The sequence below is a fragment of the Ambystoma mexicanum genome, chromosome 9 (assembly GCF_040938575.1).
Source record: "Ambystoma mexicanum isolate Mex_15411 chromosome 9, UKY_AmexF1_1, whole genome shotgun sequence".
Lineage (NCBI taxonomy): Eukaryota > Metazoa > Chordata > Amphibia > Caudata > Ambystomatidae > Ambystoma > Ambystoma mexicanum.
The window spans coordinates 649,120,065-649,141,697 of record NC_090931.1 but is presented as its reverse complement, the minus strand read 5'-3'; the positions used below and the strand labels follow the sequence as shown (position 1 = coordinate 649,141,697).

The window sequence follows — 21,633 nt, the reverse complement described above, 5'->3', positions numbered from 1 at the left end:
CGGTTCCCGGATGATCCTCATTGCTCCGGCGTGGGCTCGGAGGACGTGGTACCCGGTGTCATGATCTCTGCTTCCAAAAGATCAGGACTTGCCAGACTCCCTTGGAAGCAGACCCATAACCCCGGTTCCGAGTGCCAGCCAGTCCCAATTGGGACCTTTTGGACCCTGTCCTGGCGCCAGTGGCACCAGGCTCATAAAGATGCCCAGTCCCAGCGCTGGAAGCGCCGGGCTCATAATGCTTGGGTGGACTTACCTGCAGCAGACCATGCTGCTTACTTACCTGCCAGTTGAACCCCTGATCCTCTTCTGTTTGGGACTACTTTTCCTGTTGGGTGGGGCAGGAGCCACTCCCTAGGTTCAGAACACTGGAACTCTTCTGGAAAGCAGGAACTCTTTTCTTACCTAGGCGTGGCTGTGGAAGGAGACACCTAAGCACTATAGGAGGCTATTTAAACCACACCCGATGGATGAATCTTGCTTTGCGTTATTCTGCATTCTCTGTAGCAGAACGCTCATTGTGTCTTCTGCTTCTGATCCTGGGCCTAAGGGAACAAAGGCTTACCATCCTGGAATCCAGTCTTCAGCAGCACCTGTAAAGACAAAGAAAGAACAGGTTAGCACTATGGTCTTCAGTGGCAGCGCATCTCTTACCTGGTCCATCGGCTGTCACCAACGCCTCGCGCTGCATTCCGGCATCTGAAAGACAAACGCTTACCAGCTCTTCGCACGCTGCGGAGGCCTTCGGCGCTGCATCCCGCATCTGAAAGACAAAAGAAGGTGCGTTTAAAGACATTGGGCAACTTTATTACTCACGTGCCATTACTCCTTCCCACGCCGAATCCAGTGGGTATTCCAGCACCCTTCAGCTTCTCTAAAGCTCCGAACTTGTACCTGCAAGATAAAAGGGACAGTTAGTGCGCATCGTGATGCAGGCTACAAGCGCTTACTTGCGTGCTTCCAGGCGCTTCTATTCCTCACGCGGGTTCGATCCTCAACTCTCATCAGCCCGCCATCCGCCATCGCCGGAACCCTGCAAAACAAGAGATATTACAAAAGACTTTTGACATTTGAAGTGCCCAGAAATTACCATTCGTGCAGTTAACGACGGACAGCAGTCCTCTGAGGTCAAGAGGTCTGCACCCTTATCCAGTGAAGAAACTGGTTACGCCACCCTTGTCATGATTACGGGGTTCCCTCGCAAAAGAATTTCCAAGATTTCCTGCTGGTCTAAGGATAGGTAGGTTAGACTCTTCCTCATCACCCAACATGGCGGCCTAATGTTACAACCTCTAGTTTGGGCCAGCAGTCTAGTTTTCTGTCACTCTGAGTATTTAAGCCCCTCCCCTTTGCTCAACGGCGCTTCGCGTCTTCAGCTGTTTCAGCGAACGCTTACCGCGGTTCAGTCCTCTGACAGGAATTCCTCAGCTTCCTTAGTATTTCATAGATACCCTTTTAGTAGTGCCCTGGTTATTGCTTTTCCCGTCCAGTCCGCAGTTCCTATTTCTGTGAACCCTGTGTGAAGTTGGCGTTCGTCAGCGTTAAGCTGGCAGTATACGCTTTTTTCCTTTTGGCGTAATTTGTGAGGAGAATTTTCGAGGCGCTCGTTCCAGTTGTCGCCCCTTGTATCACAGCAAGTATTTTTACTCATCTAGTTTTCTCCATTACTAAAGGTGCCATAGGGGCTCTTCACTCATTCGTTCTTAGTGCGCAAGTGAATGCTAAAACCATACTAGTTGTTATCTGCCTCACAGAGCTAAGGGGGTTGTGTGGAGAATATTGTTTCTAGGAACAGTAGTGTTCGTGTTTTCTGTCGTCATTAGGTACACTAAGTTTACACATTTAGGAATCTAAAATCTTTCGAGTTGTGCACTTCAGTTTTTAGACACATTTGGGTGTTTCTTGCAATTAGTTGGCTAGCGACACCATTCCTGTCTGAGCACTGTTAGGAAGTGTACCCTTTTAGGTGTTTCTAGGAGTTCCGTAGTGTTCCCTTCATCCTCCAGTCACAGTAGTGTAGTTCTGTTGATAGGTAAATTCCATATTGGGCAATTCATCCTTCCTTCTCACATCCCTTCTTCAGAACATGCGCCCCTGCACAGAAGCAGGATGGAGAGCTAACTAAATCACCAACTAAGGTAACCAAACTATGCAGTTTTTTGGAAAAGGTTCTTATTTTCCCCTACTTCAGGAATCACTCAGTTATTTGGTGTGGTAATTTGTTTTTATGGCATAGATTGAGAGTCCAGTTGGAATAGTGAACAAAAGATAACTGCGCACCCTGAGAAGTTTCCGAATATCACGTGGTGTCCCCGAGGAGTCTAAGGTAAGCGTTACAACCCTGCCCCGAGGCAGATGGAGAGCTCGGGGTTCACTTACCTAAGGTGAGGGCGTTAACCTTTGGGGTTCTACAGGAGAAGAGAAAGGGAAGAGGAGAGAGGCACCCAATAACCCCTGTTCATTAATCCCATATTTTCTATCTGCAGACATCTTACTCTTCGAGTCAGACATACAGTGCACAGAGGTCCAGCCCAAAGAGCCAACCGTGTGTTACACATCACCTTTGAAGATACGGCATTCACCCAGTCAAGACCGGCGCCTCTGCGGGAATCAGGTGAGCGTTACACCCGGACCTTCTCGACTTGTCCATCTGCCCTCCACGTCGTCTTCCCTACCGAGACGATCTGCTCTCACGGGAGGGGGGGGTCAGGTTCTCCATCCAGAGGTCAGATCCCTCAACCTTCACGCTTGGCTTCTGAAAGGTTGAGGTATAAGGATTGGGACCTCCCTGAAGACGTGATGGAGGTGTTGCTTTCGGCCCGAAGGCCAGCAACAAAGTCTCTGTACCGTTGGCGTAAGTTTTGCGACTTGTGCAGGGTCCAGAATGTGGATCCTTTTGCATGTGACATCCCCATGGTTAAGCGCTCGTCTGAAGAGTGTTCATACTTTAAAATCCCTTTAATTTCACAGTTTCTGAAAGGGCTCACTAATGTGTTCCCTCCGTCACCTTTCCTGGTGCCCGGTTGGGATTTAAACCTTGTTCTTAAGTTTCTTATGGGTGCTCCGTTTGAGCCTTTACATTCTTGCCCTTTGAGGCTGTTAACTCTGAAAACTGTGTTTTTTAGTTGCGGTTACTTCCGCTCGCAGAGTGAGTGAGTTACAGGCACTTTCAGTTAAGCCACCCTTCACTGTATTTCACAAGGACAGGGTTGTCCTTAGAGTTCGTCCTTCTTTTCTTCCGAAGGTAGTGACGGAATTTCATTTGGCCCAGAAGGTTGTTCTTCCGGCATTCTATCCTCCTCCGCATCCTGGTAAGGAAGAGGAGAGGCTCCATAGGCTTGATCCTAGGAGAGCTTTAAGCTTTTATGTTTCACGCATGTCCCGGGTCAGAGTGGACGATCAACTCTTTATTGGTTACGCTGGAAAGCGTTTGGGGCAAGCTGTGACGAAACAGACTGTCTCGCTGGATTATTTTAGCCATCTCGGAGTGTTACCGCTTGGCGGGTAGGGACCCACCGGCTGGCTTGCGGGCCCATTCTACCAGGGGTGTGGCTGCATCTACTGCCCTGCAGAGGGGTGTTCCTATTCGCAACATCTGTGATGCAGCCACCTGGGCTTCAGTACGTACATTTGTACGTCACTATTCCCTCGATTCCATCCGAGGGCAGGATCTGGCCTTTGGCAAGGCGGTCCTTTGCTCTGCTATTTGATTGGCTATTCTAAATTTTGATTCTAAATTCTTTCCCTCCTCCTTGCTCTGGTACTGCTTTGGGAGTCTGTCATAGATATGGAATACGTCGGAGGACCCAATCCCCTCGAAGAACAAGTTACTTTCTTACCTGGTAACGTTCTTTCGATGGGATGGTCCGACGACGTATTCCATATCGCTCCTGCCCTGCCTTCCCCGCTGCAGAATTTCTTTTGCGGTTGCAGCTTACGTTCTGCAAGGCTTTGTGTCTGACTGGCAGTTGACTAATGTCACACGTTCTGGGGGAAGACTACAACTGAGGCTACGGGCGTCGGGCGTCCTACTTATCACATCGGATGACGTCGGACGTCGGAGGAGGTCCTCGACGACGCAGACGCCAGGAAAAAAGTTTCCGAAGCAGCACAGCTGTGGTGATTACATGTCATAGATATGGAATATGTCGTCGGACCATCCCATCGAAAGAACGTTACCAGGGAAAAAAGTAACGTGTTCTACACAGGGGTTGTGTCACGGAACATCGACACTGGAGTGTTTCGGCCATGCCATGCTGGGCTGGGTAAGAGCCTGAGGTAGTGGTGGCCTTCATCAGGATAATCGCTGATCATGGGGCTGTCTGTGTAGGTAATCTGTGGGGGAAGGGATAGCTGTGAGGATCTCAGGGAGTCATTTTATGAATTAAAATATTAAATAATGGCGATTGGTGCCTAAATACACTAGTGATGTATTTGAAAGAACAGCTTACAGTCTAAGGTGGCAGTGGGGGCGCTGTGCTTGAAAGTCCTTTTTGAAGTGCTGCACTATGAAATCCCATGTCACAGGGTTGCATGGGATGACTCGGAAAAATCAGGTCATGCAGTCCGGATAATGGGACCTGGTATCACCAACACCGTCTAGATCTAGGGGAAAAAATGGCGGTTTATCAACCTTCTTTTTCACAGTTCCTAGACGCTGGGCCCTATCATCTGGCCTGCATGACCTGTTTTTTCCGAGTCATCCCATGCAACCCCCTGACATGGGTTTTCATAGTCCAGCACTTCAAAAAGGACTTTCAAGCACAGTGCCCTTGGTGCAACCTTAGCAGACGGTAAGATGTTCTTTCAAATACACCAGTAGTGTATTTAGGCACCAATCAGCCATTATTTAATATTTTTATTCATAAAATGACTCCCTGAGATCCTCACAGCTATCTCTTCCCCCACAGATTACCTACACTGACAGCCCTACGATCAGCGATCATCCTGATGAAGGCCACCACTACCTCGGGCTCTTACCCAGCCCCGCATGGCCGAAACACTCCAGTGTCGATGTTCCGTGACACAACCCCTGTGTATATGTGTTTATGGTGTTGTGTACACCATCTTGTTCAGTATCCCCAGACCTACTACAGTCTTGGGTCGAACCTTGTAAAACATCCTATGTTCTCACTTACTTACCTGTATTGTATACTTGTGCATCACTTTGGGAATTGTACCTCGACAAGAGAGGTCAATACTCTCCTGTATTTCCTGTGTTAAAATGTCTGTCCGTACACTTTCGTGCTTATCGAAAGTCATGTAAAATTTTTAATTTTATCTGTGCAAAATCGTTTTGGAGGCTAAATAAACAAGTATCTAAACCAGACGGCTATCTACGGATCTCCCACCCTGATCTCTAGCATTTTGTATATATGTGGTGTTGAAGAGCCAGGTTTTTAGTAATTTCCTAAATTTTAGGTGATTTCTTTTGGGATGATCCAGGTTTTTGCGGTTAAGTGGTAGAAGAAGGTGCCTCCAAGTTTTTTCTTGAGGTATGGTTTTGGTTCAGGCGGATTTTGTTGCTTGACCTGAGGAGTCTTGTTGGCTTGTACATTATTTTCTCTTGTAGGAATTCTGCTCCTTGTCCACTGATTGCCCTGTGCGTTATGCACATTGTTTTGAAGGCGATGCAATGTTTTACTGGGAGCCAGTGTAGTGTTTTTAGAGCAGGAGTGATGTTTTCTCTTCTTGATAGTTTGAGTAGTCTGGCTGCTGCATTTTGGATCCGTTGTAGTTTCTTCAGGAGGTATTCTGGTATTCCGAGGTAGAGGCTATTTGCATAGTCGATTTATGACATAATGAGTGATGTGATGCTAGTGGGTGTTTTGTGCGTGAAGGAGAGGAAAGGTAGGATGATTCTTGCCGTGTGGAGGAGGAAAAAGCATTTCCTGACTGTTGCATTTATCTGTGGTCCTAAGGTTAGGGTGTTGTCCATCGGGACTCCCAGATTTTTTACTACCTTATATGGTGATGGTGGGGTTCCCATTTCCGTTGGTCACGGGATGGCGGTTTCGTTCTCTTGGTCTTTGGATACGATCATGATTTCTCCCTTTCCTGGGTTGATTTTCAAGTTGTTTGCTGTCATCCAGTTAGACTTCTTTTAGTCTTTTCTTTGCAGGTGGTGTTTTTCTATGTGTTCTTGGGTTAGTTTATATACTTAGCTTTCCTTTTCCCGGGTAGGGAATGTTTGAAATCGCCCTGTAGTTGGAGAGGGCTTCTACGTTGCCACTTGTGTTTTCAGAAATGGTTTGATATATGCTGATTTGAAGGTCCTAGGTACAGGTACCTGTTAATGATAGTACAGAAGATTTCTTTAGTATTCTGCTGGCGTTCCTTGTGTGAGGATTGATTTGTAGATGTCGTGGGACAGGGATCCGTGGGTGACCCAGCTTTCTTGCTGTTTTACCAGCATTGCGAATGCCTCTGCTGATATTTCAGGAAAGTTTTTGAGTTTGTGCTGAGGTTCTGTGATAGGTTTGCATGGTAATATGTTGTGGTCGCTTGGGATTTTGTATGGTTTGTTGGATGTCATTGATTTGTTTCTTGAAGTGGTTTGCCAGGTCGTTGCATAGTTTCTGAGGGGATTGGGGTGTTTTCAGAGCCTGGTGGGTGTCTCATCTCTTTAATTATGTTAAACATTTCTTTGTGTGTTGGTGGCATTGGTGATTGTCGTCATAATGCCTGCTCTTTGCCTTTTGAATTTCCTTCTTTTATGCGCGTATTTGTCTCTGGAACAGAGTTTTTTTTTTGTCTGGGTTGTATTCTTTCTTCCATTCCCGTTCCATCTTTTTGTTTTCCTTTTTCATGGTGTTTAAAAGTGGGGTGAACCATTTTGCTGTTGCTTTTTTTTGATGCGGTGAATGGTTTTTCTGGGGCAATCTTGTCAATTGTGTCTGCAATCCATTTGTGTAGTAGCTCCACTTTCCCATCTAGGTCAGCTAGCTCTTTAGTTGAGGGTTTGGTTAACTCCACTTGTTCGAATAGGTTGCTTTCTTTGTCGTGTTTCCAGTGTCTCTTTGTGGTGGTTGTGAGTTTAGGAGGCTGACATAGACTTGAGTAGGCAGAGTGATCATTAATGGGATGGATATGGTAGCTCCACAGTATTTGTATCGGCGGTGCCGTGGTGATGAGTTTTTCCTTGGCGAAAATTGCGTCGGGTGTGTCCTGCCGAGTGTGTTGCCCCTTTGACTAGTCGTAGTTTGATTGTAGTGAGTTGTTCAGTGAGTTTTGGGGGTTGGCATGACTGTCTTTAAACCAGATGTTGAAGTCCCCCAGGATGATTAGGTGTTCGTGGTTGATGGCTATGTTGGTGATGGCTTCACCGACATATGATGCAACCTTCGTCAATGGTCTGTACAACAGGATGAATGTCACGTTGGTTTTTGGGCTTGCTGTTAGGTGTATTACCATGGTTTCATAGTTGAGGATGTTAAGCGGTTCATCTGTTATTTTCAGGTGTCCTTTGAATGCTTTTGCGATGCCTCCTCCTTGTTTTTCCTGTTTATTTGAAGGCATTTGAAGTCGGTTGAAAGGAAGCTTTGGAGTGTGATTTTTGTAGTTGTCCAGCCAAGTTTCTGTGATGAACAGTATGTCAATGTTGTCATCGAGTTGGTCGAAGATCTGAGTGTTTTGACATGGATATTATGTTTATAAGATTGCAATGGAGTTTGGAGGTGGTGTTTGGTTTGGAGTTGCGGTTTCCTTCTTGGTCGATCTCTTGTTGAGGTGTAGGTTTTGGGGTATCAGCGTCTTCGAAGAGTTCTTCTAGGTTCTGTCCTGGGTTTTTGTTTTCATCCGGTTCGTCTTCCATGAGTTGTGGTTGTCGATTGGAAGTTCTTCTTGCGATAACACCTTGCATTACCAAAGCATCGTTCGTGTTTGCTTTTTGTAGTGGTGTTCATCCTTCTGCACGTTTGTGTTGGGTAGTTTGATGTTGCTACTTCTAGTGTTGGGTTGGTTTGCTCTGGTGACCAGTTGTTAGCGAGGTAAGGGGTTAGGTAGAGGGATTTGTCTCTTCTCTGTTGGTTTGATTCTTGTTCCTGACTGTGGGGGTGTGTTCTGTAGTTGTGGTTCTTTGTTGCTGTTCCGGAGTGTGTTCTTTCTTTTTCTTTCCCTCAGAATGGGTCGTCTGCGCGGCATTAAAAGATAAGAGATTTGTTTAGTCTTTATTTATTTGCTGGTGTCCAGTTGGTTCTGCTTTGGTCTGGTTGTCTTGTGGTGTAGTAATGGGTGTGGAGGCTGTCTAACAGTTGGGGCCCTGTCTGTAGGTGGTGTTTCCGGCTTATGTAGCAGACTTGTTCACTTGCTGTGTAGAGAGGGGTAGAAAGGGTGGTTGGGGGTTATATAGTTAGGTTTGATCGGTGGCTCTTTAGTGTCCGTCTCCCTATGTGCGGTTCACTGCAGTGCACAACCACTGCGGGTTTAAGAAGGATATCTACTAGTTGAAGGTGATTCTGAGGGGCGCAGCTAGAACCTACGCCTAATGAGGCGTGCCCCTAATCGGGGTGTCACTCCACCGGAATTCACTGGTGGGTTCTGTCTCACTTTAGGAGTGAGTTGGTCAGTGGGATTTGAGAGCCTGTCTAGAGGTCTATCGATGAGATCTGAATATCGTATTATGCAGTCTGGAAACAGAACCCCCTACTAAACTCGAGAGACCTGTATAGTGGGAGAGAGGCCTGTCAATGCAATCTAAATATCACACAACGCAATATGCACCGAGAACCCCTATTGAATTTGAGAGACCTGTATAGTTAGGGAGATGCCTAATTGCACTGTAACGTTGGTTTGCTAAATGGCTAGGATTCTGGGGTATAGTTGTAGCTCTCCCTTAAACCAGGCCACTCCTACATTACTGGTCCTTGTAGTTGATGGTTGACGGCTGGTCACTGGATTTTCTGGGTTCCCCTGGGGACACCTGCTGACACTTCCTGGAGTCGCCTCTGTTGGAGCCGCCCTTGGCCTTGGGGCCCTTAGCCGCAGGGCTGAACGGGCAGAGGGCTGCCCTGGGGGCTTTGTTTAAGACGGGGGGAGGAGCCAATCCATGGAGGGGGAGGGCCAGGGAGGTGGGAATAGGGAAGTTTAGCAGGGGAGCGGAGCACACGGGCTTGGGGGTTGGCGGGGGCACGAGGAGGCAGGAAATTTTAAGTTGAAAGACCCAGAGGGTCTCCATGAGACTGCACTCACCTGCCTTGCAAACTGCCTCTACCTAGGAGCCCCCACATCCCAACTACAGAAACTCCAAAGAATCCAAAATGCGGCAGCACTCCTTCTCATTCACCTTCCCGCCAGGCAGCACATCAGCCCTACCCTGAGTCCTCCACTGGCTCCCTATTGCTTGATGCACCACCTTTAAAGCCATGTGCATCACCCATCGCGCAATCCACAACACGGGCCCTGAATTCCTGTGATACAAAATTGTCCCTTAGCAACCTTACAGGAACTTCAGATCTCGCAACACACGTCGCCTTGTGATCCCACTGCATAACTCCACAAGACTTGGCGGCTCCTCCTTCTCCATCCAAGCGCCAATCAGCTGGAATTCCACCCCCTTACATATTCGCAACATCGAAAACCACCTGAAATTCAGGGAGGCACTCTGGCTCTTCCCTATACTCTCCTAAGCCACATCACCCTGTGAATACACCTTTAAAAAACTCCACCGCTTTCGAATGAAATTCAGGGGCTGACCGCTCTTGCAGCGGTCTCACCTGACGCACCACCACATACTGCTCAACTATTCTGCCTGCCTACTAGAACCCAAGGTAAGCTAGCAGCTTTCATTGTGGCATTCCCGATCCTCCATCACCCCACCCACAAGATAATTCCCGGCCAACATGCACATGAGCTAAACCAGCAGGCTTCGCTGTGGCCACACTCGCACCTTACCCACCCGACCCTGCCCACCAGTCCACACGAGAAACCACTAACAATGAGACGAGTATACAATAGACTGAAACCCACGGCCATTCAAGCCTTGTACCTGTGTGTACTTCAATTGCATTCTCCGGTGTAGGCCTTCTCCCACAATGCAGGACTCTCAAAAGTGCAGTTTTGAGTACAAGAAGAGGCTCAGTCAGATTTAGGTGTAAGGCGCTCTCCCAATATACAGGACTCTCAAATCTGGCTGTTCCTAGCCAGATACTCAAATCGCACCATTAGGTGTAGGCCTCTCTCCCACCATAACAGGACTATCAACTCTAGCTGTCCCTAGTTTTGTACCCTAATTGCACTGTTCGGTTTAGGCCTCTCTCCCACTATTCAGGACTGTAATATCAGCCTGAACTTAGCCTTTTACTCAAATTGTACTGTTTGGTGTAGGCCTCTACCGCTGTACAGGACTCTCAATCTTCTAGGTGTGGCCTCCATTTCTGCTTAATATCGGCAAATACCTACTACAGTATGAAAGTTAGGCCCTCTGGTATAGAGCCGGACATATATTGCCCCAACTGAGCAACATTGCAGCCTACGGTATGTATATCTCGCACCACTAGCGTGGACACAGGCCACAGGCGTGGCCAAGCATCCATGCACGATACAATACATTTATGGCTAAGCACATCCGGTCTAGTGCACACAAAGACGTCCAGACTGAAACACCTTACGTACCTCAACACCTCTGCCACTAGCATACAGTGACAACCGCTTGAAAGGAATTTGGTCTAGCTGGCCTCACATGGATTCTCTCAACAATAGCAATCTATCTTTAACCCCCAGCAGCACCCATCCATGTCTGACATCTCTTGGGCTGCCTAGTCTTACCAGCCACCCGAGTGCTAGAACGGCAACATGCACACACGCATCTCCTAAACTAAAACCCCTAGAACTTTTCAACCATGTCGACTACGGTCACCAAGGGTGTTCAACTGAGGAAAAAAGCACAGTGAGGCCACACAAGTGGGGAAAGAGCGCTATATAAATAACAAACCATACACTACTCCTTCAGCCCATTCCACCTTGCCGTACCCTGTGCAGCAGAGAGCCAAGCATCGCCTCCTCCCCTCCCCCTGTCTGGCCCCCTTATACCATATACGTTGATTCCATTGGGTCAGCAGACCCAGAACCCTTGTCCTCGAAGGAGACACTCCCAGGGCAGCTCTGCACGGGCTGCCGGCTAATCGTTCAGGCAAAGGGCACCCCCTTCACCGGTTTACCTGTTCTCACTGGTTGATCCTGCTATGTTTCGACACCTGGCTGCTGCAACAATAAAGTAGGTAACTACTATTTTTGTACTTCTAGTACTATTGTAGGCCTGTATTTTGCATCTAGCTGTAATCTCATTCTAGCCACTGTTGTCACTACCCTTAATCTTTTCCCGCAGGGATAGTGCTGCAGGCCTGTATTTTGCCATCTAACAGTATTTTACAGTAGCTGTAATCGGATTCTAGCCACTTTGTCATTACCCTGCATCTTTTCACACAGGGGTACTCTGTATTGTCACTACCCAGTAGCTCTTCCCACAGGGGTAGTGCCATGGGCTTGTATTTTGCCTCTTATCTGTAATCTGATTCCAGCCACTGTCCTGTTACTACCCTGCATCTTTTTTCCTCAGGCAGTGCCGTAGTATTTTACATCTAGAAGTGTTTTGAATCGAGCAGTATATTGAATCTAGCCTGGCCCCAATCCCTAGGACCCGCTCTGCAGCATCCACCTCTGTAAAAATAAAAATCTCGGATGCACACTGGACTCTCCATCTCTCCCTCCCACCACATCAACTGTGTCCAGAACCTGCCTCTTCCACCTATGTGCAGTGTTGGATTGGCCTCTCGGCCTTTCTGCCCGTGGCCGGGCCGAAATAGTCCCTGGGAAGTGGGGGCCGGTTTCTGGCCATGCTTGGGCTGGTTTGGACGAAAAAAAAAATATATTTTTGGAGAAAATAATACCTGCAACGACATAATTCATCAAAGCAAGGTAACGCATGTTATGTACATGCATGCATGTTATTTGCATGCATGATGTGTGCATCATAACTTATGATGCATTCATCATTGACATGCTGCTGCAGTGTGCAAAGTTGAGGGGCCGAGGCAACCAATTTTAGAGTAGAATAAGCATCCATTTTCGACTATGGGGGTCATAACGAGTTTGCCGGTCTGGGAACTACGATACCGGTAAGCTTGCCGGTACTGTAGTTTCCGGACTGGCAAACTACGAGTTGTGCTCACGGTGCCTTTCTGCCCGTCAGGCCTGACCTGGAGGGCAGAGCGGCACCCGCGAGCACAGCATCTCGGATGAACTGGCACCATTATGAATGGTGCTGGTGCATCTGACCTCCCCATTCCCATTGAGCCCTATGCGGCTCAATGGGAATGGGGAGTAATGGGTACCGGCACCCAGCGATGGGTAATTACCAGGTCTGCCGGGGTTGGTATACCCCGGTAATTGCCCATTGCCGGTAATATTACGAGTTTGGCAGCAGCCATGCCGATTTTACCGGCACAGCTACTACCAAACTCGTAATGAGGCCCATGTGTATTTTGCCTTTCGCAAGTTGCATTAATAACATGTTTATTTTTCTGCCGTTGTCCGTTACGATCATCACAGGACATTCCATTTCGGTGTCCGCAGTCGCTTGAAAAAATTCTTGCGCCTAAAAGCTTCTGTACAGTGTAGAAATATTTGACCATAGCACATCAAGTGGCCATTGACTTCATTGTGCCACAATAAATGCTTTGTCCATCTTTCCCATCTCACTGGAATGCTGTTCAGGATGTTTATTTGCATGTATGAGGTAACGAGTGCTCGGGTTATGGAATGACCTGTGAGTGCGCCGATTTCCCTATTTTGCCAACCTCTGAAGCCTGAAAGTAGATGCATGCAGACTTGACATGCGGCCAACTTTGCACCAGACCTGCAGATTAACTTAACTGGTTTGCTGTTAAATCTCAGTTACCAGTCTAATGGTATCCACTACAGAATAATTGCTCATTTTACTATAGCCGATATGATAGCTCAGTGGGATGAGTGCTCGCTGCTGCGATGTGTGCGAGTTCTGAAGGTTCGAATCACAGCAAGGCCATCAAAGCCTTTCATCCTTCTTAGGTCGATAAATTAGTACCAACACAGGCTGGGTGATATTGTATGCATATTTGTTCTATAAAAAAGAGCTTAAGATTTATTGCTATACAATAACATTATCATGTGGCCTTGGACATCTGCTTGCATTCACAGTAATTCGACATTATGGATCTATACACACAGATATTAATGATACATATGGTTATCAATTCTTGTATGAAATGTATCACATTAGTGAAATCAACCATATTTTTCATAGTGTACTTAGGAACAATGCTATTTGTCATTTCCTGTTTTGTCAAGGGGTGAAAGGTCGTGTTTCATCGTTTCCTGGGATGTCACTTTGGGGTGGAGTCAAATGACATCACTTATAGTGATGTCATCAGAGGTCAAGGGTCGTGAGGCGAGGGGTGGGCCACTTTTTCTTGGGTGTCCGGGCCTATTTCTTGTCCCAGTCCGACCCTGCCCTTGTTCTCAGGGAAATCTTCCCGTACCTCACCTACCCACATAATCTCTGCTATCCTTGCCATCACCCTCTGCTGCATAGATAATGCAAACTCCCTTTACTTGTGTGTTCCGGTATACCAGCTCAGGAAACTCCAAAGCGCTCTGCCTGTCTCCTCCTTGTCCTCTCACTCTGAGAACCTATTGGCCCTGCACTCAGAGTGCTACACTGGCTCCTGATCAGCAGACCAACTACTTTAAAGCCATGTGCATCACTCACTGCACCCTACATTACACTGGACCCAAATTGCTCCAGGATAAACTCACACACTATCAACCCTTCAGAAACCAAAGATCTGGTTCTGCTCTCTGTTAAGTATGTTTTTCTAAAGCCCAACTGGTGTGGAACTTAACGAGACTTACCTCTTGGTATTAGGGACCCGGTATTAGGGACCCATACCTTAATATAGGCTTGTACTACACAAGTCGGTGGAGTGGCTGAGCAGCCAGGCTTAGTTTAGGAGGGGGTAATGTGAGCTGTAGAGCAGTACCTTGAAATCCGTAAACCCAAGGATCCTAGCAAACTCTCTCACTTGTATAAAATATATTTAATTATGCGTACACAAGGCACTTTAGTTAATCTAAAAACACAGCAAATAACAATCAATGGAAAATTAAATAAAATATCAAACAATAATGCAGGTGAGTAACTTTGCTATGCTTTACATGTCCAGCACACAGTGACATCAATAAAGGCCAATGTCAGCACTTGTATATATCACCTTTACATAATTGAGTTTGGGAGGGAATGTTTCAGTTAGAGCACACTTTAGCAACTGTTATAATAGTTTTTTTTTTCCCTGACAGATGTAGGTAGTCTGTTGCCTAGTAATTAAGTGTTATACAATGTAAAACCTATGGAAGAACCAGCCCTACCAAAGCCAAGAGTTTTGAGAAGAGGGGCCTTTAGGAAACCAGGACAACCAACCTCAAATGGATAGTTCTAGTTCTGATTCAGTCTTCAAAGAAAATGTTCACCAAACAGTTCTTTACTAATCAAAGGAACTCAAGGGGGAGCCTATCTGATGGTGCTCAGGCTGTAAGGCCTGCACAAATGAGTTGAGGTCAACTCTAAATTGGAGAAAGTAGAACTTCCCAAGCCCAGAAGCACAATAAATGGCAAAAGGTAATTATATGCCAAGCCCCACAGACAGTACCCTAAAGATGAAGCAGAATTTGAAGCTGGCTTCCTTCCTGATGCGGTGATGCAGACACTGATTCCTGCTCCTTGGTGTGGTGACGAAAGGGGTGACCTTTGGCAGACTTCTGCTGCAGCACTCCCGAGAGGGGCTCTGCAGCAAAGGATTCCACTCACTTTAGTGGCTTTGTGGTTTTGGTGTCTTTCTCGGCGCCAAGAAGGAACTAAGATCCCTGGTTGGATTTTCCTCGGTCACACGGTCCAGAACTCTGGTGAGGGGACTGTTAATGAATTCCTGCTTCTGTAGGACACCACGTTTCAGCCGGAATTCATTCTTCGAAAGACGATGCACTCAATGATGGCCCAGGTACCCTGGGTATTGGGTTATTGCAGCAAGTCGGGGGCTGGCCCAGAAGGAAGCCAGTCTTTAGGCTAGTTGGTCCCACCAGCCTAAAGGGGGGCTTGGGGGGGTAGGGGGGGCATCCTTGGTGTGTCTTCCTAGTCAATGTGAAAACAGGGTAAGCACAGCTGCAAGACTTCACCAGTGCTTTCCTGGTCTTGGAAGGTGCTGCTGGCATCTGCTTGTCGCCTCCTTTGGATTCCTTGTTTCAGTGGTTGACTCTGTAGTCCCTAAAGCCTCTCCTTTTTAATGCGGGATCCCTGGGGTCGCAATGAGAAGGGTCTCGGCCTTACTGGCGTTAAGGCAGAGATCGTTAGCAGCCTGAATAGCAGTCAGTCGAGAATGAGAAGGAGATGAGGCAGTGGAGGGAAACTTGAAGGAGAGCTGCGTGTCATCAGTATAACCGTGAACGTGAGGAGAGAAGGCGGAGATCAAATGGGCTAGCGTGGCTAGGTAGATGTTGAAGAGCCACAGCGAGAGGATAGAGCCCTGAGGGACGCTGAGTGATTGGGGAGAGAAAGGGGCCCATTTGAACCTGGGAAGGTCGGTCAAAGAGGAAGAGGTCAAACAGTCCAGTGCCAGGTCAGTGATGCCTAGGGTATTGCAGAGCTGATCTACACGGGTGGCCTGATTAACAGTATCAAAGGCAGAGAGGAAAGGTCAAGAAGGTTGAAAACGGAAGGCGAGATTTGTGAGCAAAGCTTCACGGATATTTAGGAGTGCAGTTTCTGTGCCTCTGCTGCTCTGAAGCAAGACTGGTGGCCATGGAGACAACCAACAGATTTAGTGTGGTCGATCAGCTGGGAGAGGACCAGCTTCTCGGTTTATCCAGGCAGAGGGTAATGTGCTGGGCTCACAATCTATTGGCCCACTAGCATTGGCGCGGGTACCTTTTGCATGATACTCGACCTTGCTAGTGAGTATGGGATGTTAAACGATTTTTCTTTTACTGCAGACAGTTTGTTTGCACTAAATGGAACATATAGGTTTCACTGTGCATGCTTGACAGCATTGCAGTAAATTTGAAGTGTTCTTATTGCGGCATGCACCATTTTACAGAAAGCCCTGGTAAATATTTTGTCACTGGTCCCCTTGGGGCAAATGCATTCCTCCTCAGTCGAGTATTTAAGGGAAGTAACTCGCCCTGCAGGTCTAGTGGGATTTTTAGGAATTTGCAAGGCCTGATGGAGATGGGGCAGTAGTTAGCCAGGCAGGAGTGGTTGGTAGAAGGCTTTTTGAGGAGAGGGTGCACGAGGGAGTGCTCGAGAGATAGTGTGTGGGGATATTAGGAGAGGTTTGGGGGGGGGGGAACCTGGGTGGAAGCATGGCCTTTTGTTTAACTATGGCCTGATGTCGTATGGTGGAGGAAGCCGAAGCATCTCGAAACATGTGTTTTTGTTTGCCTTCTTTGGGATGAGCGAGCCTTTGGCAGCCGGCAACATTTTTAGTTTGATCGTGTTTGGGCTTGTGTTTTACCATGGTGTTAGTGACGGAACAGAGCAAGTTTTAGTTGGGGGGGGGGGGGTGGCAGTCTATGCTTGCTGTGCGCCTTTGGATATGCTTACTGGGTGGGGTGTCCTTTTTTTTTCTTTTCTGTATAATGAGTACCGCTTCTGCGTTTTGCTTTTCAGCCCCTAAAGCCCAGCCTTTCTCCAAGCCCTTTGGTAAGCTTGCAGGTGGCGGAGGCCCGCCCAACACGCCCGGAGGATCCCAGGCAAAGGTCGTTCCTATTGCTAGCTTGAACCCGTACCAGTCCAAGTGAGTAATTGCCCCTTCTAATGAGGCGCTGGCAGTAGGCGGGACGTGTAAGCGAGATGAATAAGGAATCTAGCTATGCATCCGTAATCGCGCCACCTTACCTCTTAATTGCTGTTTTCACTCACTCGCTGTCGCCGCGTCTCCGGCCATCTGTTCCCCTTCCTTCTCTCCCACCACCCTCCTGAGTCAGCCTGTGTGTAAGCCATCGTCCACACGTTGTCCCACACACTGAGCTCACGCGTCGCTTATTAGCAGCACTCGCGTAGATCTGGGACATTAGTTCACCATGTGGGGATGTTTGTGAAAACGACGGGGCATTGGGGGTGGGGCGGCGGGGAAGCTGCTGTATCCACCGCAGCGGTGCTGGACAGATCGCAGCCCGCGTTGGTGGCAGCAGTCTGAGCTTACTGGGAGAGCACAGATAGCGGTTGCACTTACACCTTCATCTCGCCAGTCACCTTCAGCTTTTCTTCCACCCCTTTTCAGTTCTTTTCTATCCTGTCCCTTTGTCTTATTTGGCCACCTTTAGATGTAGTATTGTGCGCGTCCTGTGTCCCATTCTTTTCTTGTATCTTTTTGTTTCTCTTCTAGTTCAGTGGGGTCACTTTTCTCTTCTACCCTGCCTGTGGCGGCACACTATACTTGTGCACTTTAGTATTTGTGACTGCATTGAGTGCTGAACATGTGCCCTGTTGCCTCATTTCAGGTGGACCATCCGTGCTCGTGTGACCAATAAAAGCCAGATCCGAACTTGGAGCAACTCTCGAGGAGAAGGAAAACTGTTTTCCATTGAGATGGTGGATGAGAGTGTAAGCCAATCTGCAGGCTTTCCTGTTGTATGTTTGTGTACACCATGTGCGATAGGTCCATTTGGTGTTTCATGGTGCACAGCCTGCAGTTGTGTAGGAAGGTCCCATCTAATTCTCCAGATCCATGAACTTTCATGACCAAGGAGTGGTGGCCCACTGTGGGTGCTGGTTTGGTCATTGTACAATTTGATGCAGTGCTGCAGGTTTTAATGCACTACTGCTGCCTTGGAATCTGGGTTGATCTGTCAATGCAAATCACTGGAGACTACCGTTCGTGGGCTAATCTGTGAATTTGTGGATTACCTGCTGCGTGATATTGAATTGGGCCTGTATCTCAAATCTACAACCAAACTCGGGAAACAAATACCTAACCCCTCCTCCCATCCCTAAACTAACTGCTCATTTTAAAAATATTTCAACCTTACACTTCACTCCCATCAGATGACCCACCAGATCTAGTGTGCTTAACAGACTTGCATTCTAGCCATCTTCTGTCAACTACTTTAAATCGATGCTTCGCAACATCAGTTGCTGCCCTTAAGGCTAAACTGCTCTGATGAAGGGTTTTCATATCGGCACACAGGCAACTGGTACTTCCAGTCTGCACCCATCAGCACCACAGGTTTTCTGCATCTGCCTTTCCACTAATCAACTAACACCCCCAACCTGCCTTTTTTTTACAGAGCAATGAAAATGAATTCAACATTGTTGGCAGAAGAGCAAGATATAAGACCACTTCCAAGTCCGTGAAGATGGGTGGAGATTGCCTGAAAGTTTTCTTTCATCTGGGTAGACCTTGCAATGAGCCAGTGTTAACGTTCTGCTCCCTAGGCAGTACACCGGATAATGCCTTAATGTAATGTTCTAAAACATGTGACATCTAAGGCTCTTAACATATTTGTAGGTTTCACGTTAGCGTTAAGTAAATCTTGAAGCAAAACGGGGATCTTTTTGGGGCGAACACATGTTGAGGGTTCATGAATCTGGGCGCCTTGAACTGAAAGCAGCCTGGGGGTAGATGGCAGGGTGGCCTGTGGATGAAATGGGCCTCATTGATGGGTTTTTGATTTCACAAGAGCTAAATGGGTCCCTCCTCTGGTAACGTCAGACCTGCTTTTAGTTCTGTTTCAGCTCTGGCTTCAGTGCGAGGTGCTAGCACACCTGATATATCGTGCAGGAAAGGTTCGCCATGTACACTTATTTTTTTCTTTCTCCTGCCCTCTGGGCATCCTCGTTGGATAGGCTGACTCAATTCAAAGGCTGCACAAGAGTGAGAAGTTAATCATCTCGCTGGCACACTCCTCCTCACCACATGTCTTCAGAACAGGCTCCTCCATATTCATGGGAGTCTAAAAGTTGGCTGTAACGAGTGTGCTCTATTAATAGACCCCGGTAGCCCTGCTGCACCAATATGTGAAGGTGGGGAGGGGGGTGCTCTAGGTTGCAGGCTTTTAAGAGCAGCTGCGGCGCTAGCATTTCTTTTTGGTGGCCTTTAAGCGCCTGCCAGTTTGGTTTGACTGCTGTAACTTATTCAGGTCTGTCTTGCTCTATGGAGAGGACCTCGGAATGGAGTACTGGAAGTTTGCAAGTTGTGCATGTGATGGAATACTGCATACCCAGCACTACATGTCTCCAAAAATGTTTGAAAGAAGCACAGTCTCACCTTAAAAATGTAGTCAAAACGGCCCTGCTGCATTCTTGCTATGCAGAGTCAAACATGGTTTAGGGATTTCGTTAACAATTTGAAACTGTTCTCACTGGACTGATTTGTAGTTTTTAAGCAATGGCAAAAGGTTTTCTTTTTTTTCCCTCCAAAGCATTGCTTAAAGATGGTTATAAGCCACTTTTTCCGTAAGTGGTCCAGAACGATGCTCCTTTTCAATGCATGCAACCTTTGCAGTGGCTGAGTATGTTAAGTGTTGCCAAAACCCTGTGAGCCTCCACCGAATGCTCCATATACTGTTTCATGAATCTGGTTGCTGCCTCGGCTCCCATGATCTCGTATGTTACAGCATCCTACAACATGTCAGGGGCTCTAGTACCTAATTACGCACAGTGGCCTGCTCTGCAGAAAACAAATGACGGCCCATCATTTCTCCGCCAATATCTAGGCAACTGCCCTATAACGTTACAAGATTCCACGGCTTTGCTGCTCTAAAAGTGCTACTAGTCAGAAACCTCGGACTGAAAAAACTGCCTTGACAGAATTGACATGGACGTATTAGCCAGCTGAATGCCGCACCCTTGAGAGCCCAACTTGCATTGGGCTTCGGACCGGACTGGTATCTGATTGGCTCAGACCTCGATACGCATGTTCTGTTTCCCTTAAAGTTGAAACACTTGTGTGCAACCTTGGAAAAAAAAAAGGTTCAGCAAATCAAACTCTTTGCGGGTTGGTTTCGCTGGGAGGAATGCTGGGTCAAGGCTAAGCCTGTATCCTAGTGCTTTATTGGTTCTTTTCAGAGATCCGGGTGGGAGGGCTGCTATATAGACTCATTGTGAAAAATAGGACTGCCAAAATATCTGAGATCTCTCCAGAGATCTCAAGCCCCCCACCTTTCACCACCCATCCCCTCCAGCATAGCTAATGCTATACCTGTGTCCAACTCGCTTTTTGCACAGCTGATAAACCAGCCTCCCACAGGAAATCTAAAATCCATATTCCCACCGTTTGTTACCAGGGATGCAATGTTTTCGAAAACTGATCATTTTAGTGGCTCCCATAAGTGTCTGGTCTGCTCTACCAGAAATGTGTTTTGCCATTGATTTTTCAGGAAGAGAAGGGCTATGTGGATCTAAACACCAATTTCTCAGGTAACGTCTGTTCTATTAAGAAAAAATCTATTTGGAAATACCTGTTGCTGTGCATAAACAGCTTTGCCACACCTGTGTCTGGCAAATTGTCTTAACTCTCTCGAAAAATCCAGGTCTTAGTCTTTCAGCTGTAGGTGTTTTTTTTTCTTCCCCCAAGCTCGACTTGTGGCTAGATCACCCTTGTCTGGAGGGTCAACTGAATCACACAGGGACTTGCTTAACCAATCTTGTATCTTAATTTTTGTTATGTGCTTACCCCTCTTATCTTTGGGCTCCGATAGGTGCGACTAGAGCCATTTTGCCAAGAAGTGAAGCTGGTTGTGTTTGTTGGCATGTCTGTTTGCACCCACTTCTCAGACCTCTCAACCTTTCCTTTTCCTGCAGGGTGAGATCCGGGCCACAGGATTTAATGAACAGGTGGACAAGTTCTACACACTCATCGAAGTAAACAAGGTAATGCCTCTTAGGAGGGTGGGCTCTTATGTGAGGGGGAAAAAGTCAAGGTGCTGCATGGCCTCTTATATGGGGTGTACCCTACATCATATGACAAGAGGTTGATGCCACCTTGGCAGTCTAGTCACCAGGCACTGACTGTCCGTTGTGTCATCACCACCCTTTTGAGAGTGTCTCTGTACCATTCCGTTTTCTTGTTTCTTTTCATGCTCGCCAGTGCTTGTGGTTTTGCTGTGCCTGAAAGCAGTACTGATTAATGGTTCTCCCTGAAAACACTCTGCTCCTCAGGTGTACTACTTTTCCAAGGGCACCCTGAAGATCGCCAATAAGCAGTACACGGCTGTGAAAAATGACTATGAGATGACGTTCAACAATGAGACCTCGGTCATCCCGTGCGAGGACTCCACAGACGTACCCACGGTTCAGTTTGAGTTTGTTCCCATTGGTGATCTGGAGAGCAAAGGCAAAGACTCCATGATTGGTGAGTTCTGGGGGCGTTGAGCCGTAGAAGGTAAAAGTGTGACATCTGAAGTTCATTGCTGATAAATGATGAGGCTCAGATTGCTGCACTTGGCTCCACTGAGGGTATATTGCCTGAGATGGGGCTAAGGGGCTTGCGGTGCAAATGCAAAGAATGATTGGTGGAATGCTGGAGCAGGTTGATCCTGGACCAACATAGCAGCTTGTACGATGGAGCTCCATGGATGGCAGGGTGTGAGCAATGTGGGATTCAGTACTCT

The 21,633-nt window shown here is 47.4% G+C and overlaps 1 protein-coding gene across 1 annotated transcript in view; it reads left to right on the top strand.

The window, feature by feature from the left end:
* Positions 1 to 21,633, top strand: part of RPA1 (replication protein A1) — a 295,679-nt gene that overhangs the window by 174,489 nt on the left and 99,557 nt on the right. The window contains exons 7-10 of the mRNA XM_069615363.1: positions 16,691 to 16,817; positions 17,524 to 17,626; positions 20,825 to 20,893; positions 21,182 to 21,374. Coding sequence (XP_069471464.1) covers positions 16,691 to 16,817; positions 17,524 to 17,626; positions 20,825 to 20,893; positions 21,182 to 21,374 — 492 coding nt within the window. The remainder of the gene's footprint in view (positions 1 to 16,690; positions 16,818 to 17,523; positions 17,627 to 20,824; positions 20,894 to 21,181; positions 21,375 to 21,633) is intronic.